The sequence below is a fragment of the Vitis vinifera genome, chromosome 12, assembly GCF_030704535.1.
Source record: "Vitis vinifera cultivar Pinot Noir 40024 chromosome 12, ASM3070453v1".
Lineage (NCBI taxonomy): Eukaryota > Viridiplantae > Streptophyta > Magnoliopsida > Vitales > Vitaceae > Vitis > Vitis vinifera.
Window position 1 is genome coordinate 16,482,095 of NC_081816.1, and position 11,048 is coordinate 16,493,142.

General features: G+C 42.6%; 2 protein-coding genes across 2 annotated transcripts; one reads left to right on the top strand and one right to left on the bottom strand.

Moving 5' to 3' along the window:
- Positions 1–1,729: 1,729 nt before the first annotated feature.
- LOC100264044 (15-cis-phytoene desaturase, chloroplastic/chromoplastic) lies at positions 1,730–3,373 on the bottom strand. Its single transcript, XM_002266612.4, has one exon. The coding sequence runs from the start codon at positions 3,357–3,359 to the stop codon at positions 1,875–1,877; it is 1,485 nt and encodes a 494-aa protein (XP_002266648.2). The 5' UTR covers positions 3,360–3,373; the 3' UTR covers positions 1,730–1,874.
- A 5,192-nt stretch (positions 3,374–8,565) lies between these two features.
- LOC100852852 (uncharacterized) lies at positions 8,566–10,825 on the top strand. Its single transcript, XM_059740936.1, has 3 exons — positions 8,566–8,958; positions 9,058–9,222; positions 9,317–10,825. Exons 1-3 carry the CDS (start codon positions 8,566–8,568, stop codon positions 10,823–10,825), a joined length of 2,067 nt encoding a protein of 688 aa, XP_059596919.1.
- Positions 10,826–11,048: the final 223 nt, after the last annotated feature.

Genomic DNA, 11,048 nt, shown 5'->3' on the forward strand with positions numbered 1-11,048 from the left:
TGCACCGACGACTCCATTTCAAAATGGAGTAATGGAAAAAAGATATTGAACTTTAATAGACAAAGTGAGATCAGTGATTGGTTTCTCATTACTTCCCATATTCTTTGGGGATATATCTTAATGATTGTATAATACGTCTTTTTCTAAAGAAGTGTATCAATTTATATGATATCCAAGAGGATTTAAGGATTATTACTTTATAGTCAGGATTATCAGAAGGTGTTTGTTGTTACAAATACCAGATTTCTAATGAAGAATATATATAATATGTAATAAGACAAACAATGATATAGATCGGAGAATACTAGAAGATAACCCCCCTATACACAAGATACTATAGATCCAATACCAACCATTCCCATTTCTAGTACACTGATGCCTTGTCATAGTGGGAGGGTTGTTAAACAACCTGATCAATTCATGTATTTGGGAATGCCTTTCGAGGCCATTATAAAGGAACTCGATCCCATAGATTACGATACAACAATGAGCAATGTGGATGCACATATTTGGCAAAAAGCTATAGAGGCAAAGTTAGAATCCTTGTGATTTTAATGTAATATGGGTTCCTATAGAAGTACCTGAAGGGACAAAAGAGTATATGGAAAAAGTTGAGATTTATGTGGCTAGTTTGTAGCTAAAGGCTATAGTTCTAAACATTATTTCGAATATGGGAAACCTTTTCACTAGTAGCCATGTTCAGATCCATCAGAGTACTCCTACCCATTGTGATATATCTTATTTATGAGATATTGCAATAGGATGTCAAGATAGTGTTCTTAAACGATTATCTTGATATTAGCATCTATATGATATAATTAGATATTTTCATATTAAAAATACTATGGAAAAAATTATCACGATAATTTTTGGTAATTAATTAAATAAAAAAAATTATTTCATTATAAAATAATTATCTTTTAATATTTTTTTTATAAGATAACTTTTAATATAAATATATTAAGATATTTTAAAAGTCAATATATATTACACCACTTAAAATAAGGTGAGTTAGACTCTTCAACTACTTAGAAAATAAGGTGAGCTTTGATCGTGTTTGATTGAAGCTAACAACAATTTTTTTCATCGAAATTTCGTCAAAAAAATACCAACAACAAGAGATATTTTCCCCACTTCATCGATTAATCGGTAGATATCGACATTTTGGTGAAACATGTCGATTGTTTTGAATATTTCTACCCTTCGATATTTCGATCCCCTGTTTCGTTTCCATGACTATTGAAACGTGATATTTTGACGGAATTTCACCGAAATTTATGGAAATTTTCATCCATGACTATTAGAATGGAATATTGGGTCTTATTTCCCCTTGAGATTTGAACTTAGGATTTAAGCTAGTCTCCAAAATTAACCATCCTCGATTAATTTTTATTTACTTAAAATTTGTTTTTTTAAATTCCAAACTTATAAAGATTTGTCTTTTTTACTTGGTCAAGCTTAGGTTAACATGTACATTAGTTAGGTTAGAAAACACAGGTCTTTGTATCATTGGATATCACCATAGTAATCCTTGTGTCGACCAAGTGGTCGTTTGTCGCTTGTTTCTTTTAGTTGTTTTAACTTGTAGAATATTAGCCTTTACTAAAACCAAGTTCTGAAAAGTTAATTGAAGTAATTTTTTTTTTAAAAGTAGTATTTAGAAAATATATATTTCAAATTCTTTCATGGAAATCCCCAAAAAAACTAGAAGTTAAAATTGCAAAAAGCATACCAATAAATCTTAAATAAAATTAATTTATCAATGGGTCATCAACACGCCATAACAAAATCAGAAGACAACCAAAAAAGAGTTGGAAAAAATTTACAAAATAAAATACACAAAATAGAAAATTTACAATTAATAATAAAAGAAATCAGTTTGGTGACTTCACCCTATCCCTCAGTAATGCCTCCACAGCTCTCCCTCCTGACACTAAAGCTCCATCAAACGTAGCTGAAGTCACGTGATCTCCACACACGTATATACCCGACCCTATCCTCGGATCTTGTACCAAGTTCGTGGGCGGGCTTTGATTCGGTTGTGCGAACCCGACCCTGTAAGTCCTCAAGTGCTCCCACGACCCTACGATTGATTCTCCGAACCAATCCGAGAGCTCCCCAATAACCTGGGCCGTTAGATCAGCATCCGAAACGGCGTCGTATAGCCCGATTAGAGAAACCGATACCAGAGCCTTCCCGGGTGGGCCATACGATGGCGCCACATTTGTGGCGAAGAACATATTGTTCACTATCCCCTTCCCCGAACCGTTCAGAAAGAGAATCGGTTCGCGAACCGGGATTTGTCTGCGGTCTGCGGAGAAGTACAGGCAAACCGTGCTCCGAGCCGGTTTTTTCTCTGCTGGTTTAAGCCCCAGGAGCTTGGCAACCTCTGGCTCTTCAACTGCAACCACGACGCCAAGCTCGCTTTTGATGGTATCTCCATTCTGCAACCTCACTGTCCCCGAACCGGACCGGTCCACGGAGACGACCTTCGAGTTCAGCAGAACCGAACCGGTCGGCAGCTTCGAAGCCAACTGTTCGGGAATTGCAGATATGCCCTTCGCCGGAAGAGTATTGTCGCCGAGAGCGAGGCATTTGAAGATAAAATCGAAGAGCCGCGAAGTGGTCTCGAGCTCTCTGTCGAAGAAGACGCCGCCGAAGAACGGCCGGAAGAATCTGCCAATGATTGATTCAGAAAAGCCGAATTTCCTCAAAAACTCAATGGTAGGGACCTCGTCGGCCGCCAAAATCTCCTCGTCCGATCGGCTCAAAACCCTCAGTCTCGCCAATCCGATTAATAATTTGTCCAGAACCGTCCCGATCGGATTCGTTAATGTTTGAATCGAGTCCCAAAAATGCAGGACCGGGTCCGCGACGGTGTGAAAGCCTCCGCCGTAGTAAACTCTAGCTCCGGCGTAGAACTTCTGAAGGTCGAGGGCTTGATAATCCAGAAGCCTCTTGGCTTCAGGATAGGCAGTGATGAAAATCTGGAAGCCGCGGTCGAGAAGGAATCCAGCGACGGGATCGGTCCTGACGCGGCCGCCGACGGCATCGGAGGCTTCGAGAACGAGGAAAGGGATATTCTCAGAATGGAGGCGGGTGGCGGCGGCGAGGCCGGCTAGACCAGCGCCGATGACGACAACGCCGGTTTGGCGTTCAGATGGGGAGAAGCTTCCGGGAGAGTCAATAGATAATTGTACGGAACGGGGTTGAAATGAGAAGCGGCGAGGAGTAGGGAGGGAGGGAAGAGAGAGAGTGAGACTCATTGAAGAGTGAAGAGGATATGAGATGGATTTATGGAGCTGCTTTTCCTGCCAATTATCCCGATGGAGCTTTGGCTTCATGCAATTTATCTCCATACAAAAATATCCAAAATAAAATCTTATAAATTTTAATATCCCAATGTTAAAAAAAAACACATACTTTAAAATTTTATTTGTACCGTGAAAACAGCGCTTTTAGAAAGCACTTTTAAATTTAAAAAAAAAAGGACTCTAAATTGACCTAAATTAGTAAGGTTGAATCAATTACATCATACCCATACCATACCCATGTGTTAAGTAATATGGGCATTATTAAGCCATTTGAATAAGTCAAGCTCCTTAGAAATCACTTGAATCAGGAGACTCTGTTTAACAATTATTTCAGAAAGAATTTTAATCTAAATAATTATTTAAAAAAAAGAAAAAAAAATTAGGGCTCTATTTAGGAACTATTTAAAAAAAAAAAATTTGTTAGAACAAAAAATATATTTGACAATTAAAAATTACTTTTTATTTTTTTGTTCTTAAAAATAGGTTTTGTAAAATAATAATAATAATAATAATAATAACAATAATTTTTCGTGTTAGGTGATATGGAAGTGTAAAATAATAATAATAATAATAATAATAATAATAATAATAATAATAATAGGTTTTGTAGTTTTTGTGTGTACAACGATGATTAGGAAATATAGATGTAGACCCCCATTTGGGGTTCACTTTCTGCAGCTAACTTTGGACAGATGTCGCAATCTCAAGGAACCACGTGTCACCTCGTAATTGGCTTTCAGTGAATCAAGTAGTGGAGTTGAAGGAGCCAATGAATGGTTGACACCTGGGGGGATCTTCAGAGAGGAGTGCGTTTCTGTTGAGGTAGCGGGAGAGGAGCTTTTGTTTGGTTATTTTGGGTAGAGATCCGAGGGCTGTTGGAGAGATTAGCTAGAGAAGGAGGTTTTTGCTTTTTGAGAGGCCGTTATAGATATTTTGAGGAGCAGACTGGTTCTGGAGAGGTTTTCCATTGGAGAAGCAAGCTGAGAGAATCGGAGTGCTGCCTGGAGATATTAGACGAGAGAGAGAGAACAGGGAGGTTTGGGGTTGGAGCAGAGAGGTGAGCTTTTGGGAGAAGAAAAGAGAGGTATGGATACCATAAATCAGGGGATTTACTTTATCAGTAGATAGTCTTGTTATTTTTCTCTTAGTAGTGGTGGTAGATTGTTTGATTATGTGTTTGATTTCATGATTCATATTTGAGTTAATGGTTTATTACTGCTACATTCTTCACTTCTCTGATTGGTTTTTTGAGAGTGGCTCTGTTCTAGCTTCACCATATATCATATAGAAATCTTTGTTTTGTTTCATTTTGCTTGCAACACCAAGTGATATTTGGCTTGATTTCACTCACCATCATCAAAGCCCGTTGATAAAAATACGGAACTTGGCTTGTATGAACCTTTTTTTTTGTCTCTACCATGTGTGCCCTGTTTTAGCTACCTTCCCCTGTTTCTGATATTGGTCCTGCTGAGCATCTATTTTCTCATCTCTGCCCGAAGGAGCAAGGAATTTCCAATAATATATTTCAGCAGCAATCCTGGGTCTCAATACTACTGTTATGGTTTTGAGGTTGTTTGCAAGCCTTGTAAAGTTTTGGTACCAGGGTCGCCGGTGCCATTATCGCCGGTGTCACCGCCGTCAGTTTCTCCACCGTCGTCCCCGTCCATAGCTTTATCCAGGGGTTTATTAGCTTTTGCCATTGTTGGATCAGTCGGGGCCTTTTCAGGCATTTGCACCATAATTTATTACTTGTGGACTGGAGTCTGTTGTGGGCACAAGAAGATCCACAACTCTATGCAGCCAATAATTGCTCGAGGCAATTCTAATGGGGATGCTGATATTAATTTAGTGCAGTCCGTGATTAATCCCGATACTAGGCTCGTATCGGTGATGGCAGTAAGTAATGAGATTGGCGTGATTCAACCGGTCGAAGAAATAAGGGATATATGTAGAGAGTTGTTCTGTTTCATGCTGATGTGGCTCAGGCTTTGAGCAAGATTCCTGGTGATGTATAGAAGACGCAGTTCAGCTGGCACTGAAGGTACTGAGCAAGACAATGGACAGCACGGGCCTTACTTCGGACTGCTGGAGTTGTTCTGGGGTGTAACGAAGATCAACCAGGCGCGGGCCATCGCGTGCCTTGCTGCTAAGTGGCATATATGCGCCACAATAGACACATTCGAATCCAATGAATCCGAGAGCCCCAAAGACCCGGATTCCCTACCCACGTGCCCCGTTCCTCTATTCCCATACATACTTTCAAAACGGATTTCATAAAAATCTCATTCTTATTGGTTTTTTTTTATTCTTTATCTCTCATTGTTTCTTGATCTTAAATAAGTCTAATTTCAATAAATCAACTCTTGCTATTCTCCTCAGGGTATATGCCTTTTTCATTTTGCTTATTTATTTATTTTCTATTATTGTTACTATATTTATTTTCATCTCTTTTATTTTATTTTATTTCATTTATTTTATCTTTTATTATTATTATCATTATTACTCTCTTTATTATCATTATTATTTTATCTTTGTTGATTTTAAAATACTCCATTAAATTCTAGCTTTCAAATAGTTTTTCCAAATTCCATTTCTATCAAACAATTTTATTTTATTTTTATTTATTTATTTATTTTTCAAATTTTCATCTTTAGAATTTTTAGGATCACTTAAAAATCTCTTTTCCAATAAAATATTGTTGCCATCTTTCCTTCTGGCAAAATATTTTCACACTTCCTTGATTTTAAAATGTTTTAAAATAAGCAAGGATTAAATTCCGTAATTCCAAGTGATGGAATTTATGGAATTAATTCATGCAAAAATGAATTGGGTCTTGGTGGGGGCCCTACATATGAGATTCCATGATTGATTGATTTATTTGTCATGCATGATTGATTTACTCTATTCCTTGATATGCGCTTAATTATATCTGTTCATAATTCACTAACCGTGTTCCATGATAGCGCGTTGCTGTTTGCCGCCCAGGTGCGCATCTATTCATATTTCGCCTATTCTTTATACATGCTTTACTTCTCATATTGTGCATGATCGATTTGAGTATTCATCGTTTTCCTCATTGATTGCCACGTCAGTTTCGTTCTATTAGTAGAGACCCGACTTTAGGGACTTAGAGGGGTGCTACGGTCTTTACCGTACCTTCCCGATAAGTAACCTGACCCCCGAACCCAGTCCGGTTTTTCACAGACCGCCTTTTCCAAAATAAGGAGTCACACTTAGGGTTTTTCTTTCTTATTTTGTTTACCCTTTAAAAATAAAACAAAAATAAGTGGCGACTCCAAGTCATTTTCTTAATCAATAAAAATCAATTTTTGAAATAAAAATCGAGTTTCGCCATCGAGTGGGAAACGCATTCGAGCAATCGAAATGCGGGGTCCACAAAATGGCGACTCCACTGGGGATCATTAGAGGGTCAAGCTTGAACTTAGGATGTAGCAAATGTGGCTTTTGATGAGTCGATTAGTGGATACTCACTTCTTGATTGCACAATGAGGGTTCTCGAGTTTTCACCTGGGACATTGACATGATTGATCGTATTAGTCGATTATCTTGATTGGGGATTTTGACACAGTGATTTTCTTTGTGCTTCATTGATATATTTTGTTTGAGATATTTGACATGTTGATTACGATGATTGATTCGTATTGATAGAGGATTCTGAGATAGCTATTTTCTCTGTGCTTGATTGCCATGTTCGTTTGAGGTATTGACATGCTGATTGTATTGATTGCCTATCTTATTTCGCTTAGTATAGTGATTTTGATTTGCCATGATTATTCTGACCGCCTTGCATGTATGGATTCGTTGTTGGTTTGATTCGACATGTCGATTCTCTGGCTTGCATATTATCTTGATCGTCTTTTGAGCATGATGTTCATATCGCTATTCATCTTGATAGTTGTAGCTTTTTGTGTGGACATGAGTGATATATCCTGTACTCTGCTTTACTGTATGATGCATGACTGTCCTCCCTCTGTATGATTGCATGTTGCTTGTCTATGTGGGTCTCACTTCTATCCCCCTACCTCCAACTCTTTTGGTGTCGGTCATTCCTTTCATCTCGGTTCTCACTATTGCAAGTGTGAGACCTTCTGTGTGCTTGCTCTTTGACCGAGCCAGAGATTAGGAGTAGGGTCTAGCGACGGGCTATATCGATGTACGGGAGCATTCTGGAGGAGAGCGACACTTTGATGTCAATTGGAGTCCGATCATTGAAGACCTGTATAGCCCGGAGCTAGGTTTCATGGATATTTGTGTGGCCAGTGTGTTTCATATCCTACTTTAGCTTCTTAGGGTTTCGGATGCACCCACACCATCACTGTGCACGCTAGTAGACTATTGAGTGTTGAGAGTTTGAGAGGTTTCACCATAGGAAACCCCCTGGGATGCGAGGTAGTGCATGTGTGGAGGTGATGACCATCTTGCATGGAAGCGCCCCGTCTCTTCGGAGGCGTGCAGAGGGTTGCGTACCGCCGGAGGGTATGATCGCTTCTACTAGGGATATTTTAAAGTCCACCCTTATCCATTTAGAGCCACCTTGACCTTGTAGGTTGAGCCGTAGATCATTCGATTAGGATTCCCTCCCTACACGTGGGTGCATCTGAGGGCTTTCCGTGCCTCTGTAGCCGCAGTTTTGGATCCGATTTTCCCTCTGTTTAGTCTCCAGTTGAGAGTGCACTGAGATCATGACGAGTTTGAGTACGGTCGGACCGCTCATCTTCACTTGGATGCTTTGCTTGTTCCTGTTCAGATTATCTTTTCTTCTATACATTCCCCGAGCCATATCCTTATTCCTTTCTTCGTGCTTTGTAGGATCGGACCTTTGTTCCTTGTCTTGATATACCTTTGTGGATCAGAGCAGAGGAGGAGTACTTTCAGGATCAGGATTTTTACTCTCAGTCTGGGTATAGTTTCGTGGATCAGAGTAGAGGGCAGATTAGTTCGGGTTTCAGATACACCAGATATGGATCAGCAGGTTGTCACGGTTGATCAGTTCACGACCGCCATGGCTTCTATCTAGGAGGCTTTGGCTAGCCTCAGGCAGGAGATCGGTGGTCAATAGGGTAGACCACCAGCAGTTCAGGATGAGACGCCGTATGACTCACATCCACCTCCACCACCCCTACCCGTTCCTTCAGTGCATCAGGCATCACCATATGTATTACACGGGCACTCAGAGATCGCTCCACCCGTAGTCACCCAGGCCCCTGTCGCTGATGACACGCATGCGCGCATGGACCGCATCGAGCAGTGTATGAGGCAGATGAGAGTGTCAGATGGATCAGTTGTTTGGGACGATTTTGGGGGTATGCCGGTAGCCAGTTTGCCGGCTAAGTTCAGGATGCCAGATATTGAGAGGTACACTGGTATCGGTTGTCCACGCATCCATCTCCGACTGTACAGCACCGTGATGAGGGCTCATGGACTGGACGAGCCTCAGATGATCACTCTTTTCCCCCTATCTCTGAGTGGGGCGGCTCAGCGCTGGTTTGCGTCTCTGGAGTCCTCGAGACGCCGTACATGGGATGACTTGGCCCAGGAGTTCCTACGACAGTTTTCGTTTAACACTGTTATAGACGTATCGAGGAGAGAGCTCGAGGCTCTGAGGCAGAGGACAGAGGAGTCCGTTTCTTCTTTCATTTCCCGCTGGCGCGGGAAGATAGCTGAGATAGTGGATAGACCATCAGAGAGAGACCAGATTCAGATGGTTTTGAGGAGTCTACAGCCGAGGATCGCCAGACATGTAGTCGGGGTCCCGTTCACAGATTTTGGGTCTCTGGTTATGGCTTTATATGATGTCGAGGACGGCATCACAAGAGGTTTATGGGCAGATTCTTCCCCTAGTGATGTTAAGGGGAAGAAACCATTCATAGGACCGAGACCGACAGAGGTTGGCGCTATCAGTTCATCCAGTCAGAGGCCTTTTAGACACCATCAGCCGCCCACAGTTTTCTGAGCCTCATTCTTCTTATGCATCTCATCAGTACAGGCCACGGGCACCTCGTCCAGCTTACGATCAAACACACATGCCACAGACATTGGTTTTACCTTCTTATGCCACTCAGGGCATTGAGAGACCCGCGGTCTCCTACACACCCACTGGACAGCCATGCTACGCTGCACAGTTCACTCCGAGGCCCGCACCTTTATACCCTGGGCCTCGAGCTCAGCAGACCTCTGCTCCGTTTGCTTCGAGGACGCAGAGACAGTTTTCACAGATAGGCATGCCGTTGAGCCAGGCTCTTCGGAAGCTTATAGAGACCGGTTTGTTGACTGCTCTCACCCCTCGGCCACTACCTCAGCCTATTCCAGCTCAGTTTAGGATGGATTTACACTGTGCTTATCATCAAGGACCTGGACATGAGACCGATCGATGCACCGCTCTGAGGCACGCTATTCAGGATCTGATAGACCAGGGTTTGGTACACTTGGGCCAGCCGAGTGTGACCACAAACCCGTTGCCGACCCACACCACACATGCAGTTCCTCCACCAGCCGGTGGTATTCATTTCTTGGACTTCGATGAGACTGATGATCATGTCCATATGTTGAGTTGGGATGATCCAGACCCAGAGCCTATCATGCCAGCTGGGATTTACGAGACGAGTGGGGTGACTCTAGAGCCACAGATGCTTGCTCCATTCCGACTAGTTCCTGAGGCAGCATCTGTACAGGCGGCCACTTCTGAGCCTCTGACATTCACACGCTATAGCGTTCAGGCGCCGTACATTCTGATCCCAGATGTTGAGGAGGTTCAGGCTCCACACAGTGATGATCCTCAGACTCTGGACGTTCAGTATATCCTCCGGGGAGGGAGAGTAGTGAGACAGCCACCTCCCGCGGCAGCTAGGCCAGTTGAGGGTACATTTGCTTCCCAGGAGGAGGTCAGAGCAGAGGATGACGGGATTTTGAGGCAGTTGCAGAGCACTCAGGCTCGTATTTCTATCTGGAGCCTTTTAGCGTCCTCTAGTACTCATCGAGATGCACTGACTCGAGCTTTGAGCCAGATCAGAGTTGATACCACGACCACTCCCGAGGGACTCATTCATATGATGACGGCTGGTAGAGCCACTTGTATTGTCTTTTCCGATGATGACTTGCCACCGGAGGGCTCAGACCACACTCGCCCGCTCTACATATCTGTTGGCTGTTCAGGCCGTCGAGTCCCATCTGTCCTCTTGGACAATGGCTCGGCCCTGAACGTATGTCCTCTTGCCATTGCCATCGCCCTTGGATACGGTCCTTCTGATTTTGGTCCCTCTACTCAGACCGTTCGCGCATATGACAGTACTCGGAGGGAGGTCATGGGTACATTAGAGATCGAGTTGCTGATCGGTCCGGCCACTTTTGTCGCTATATTCCAGCTTTTGAGGATTCCTACATCCTTTAACCTGCTTTTGGGCCGACCATGGATCCACCGAGCCGGGGCCATTCCTTCTTCCCTTCATCAGAAGGTGAAGTTTATTCACGATAGTCAGATCGTCGTGGTGTAGTCTGTGGGAGATATGTTCATTGCTGCCGAGCCTGTGCTCGAGATTAGTCACACTGATGACGATCTTTTTCTGACTGGATTCACCTTCGATGAGGTGCAGACTGTGGAGATAGAGGATTTCTGCCGGGATTTTGTGGCTATGTCCTTTGATCGGCATGGGAGCACAGTGGTGCTCGATATTATGCGGAGCATGTCCTATCTACCCGGCATGGGGTTGGGTCGAC

Excerpts from the sequence above, each read along its gene's own strand:
- LOC100264044 (XM_002266612.4), bottom strand. The coding sequence starts at position 3,359 with ATGGAGATAAATTGCATGAAGCCAAAGCTCCATCGGGATAATTGGCAG.
- LOC100852852 (XM_059740936.1), top strand. The coding sequence starts at position 8,566 with ATGGACCGCATCGAGCAGTGTATGAGGCAGATGAGAGTGTCAGATGGA. Across the intron at positions 8,959-9,057 it reads GGCAGAGGACAGAGGAGTCC|CCGAGGATCGCCAGACATGT; the intron begins GTTTCTTCTTTC and ends AGGAGTCTACAG. Across the intron at positions 9,223-9,316 it reads TAGGACCGAGACCGACAGAG|TACAGGCCACGGGCACCTCG; the intron begins GTTGGCGCTATC and ends GCATCTCATCAG.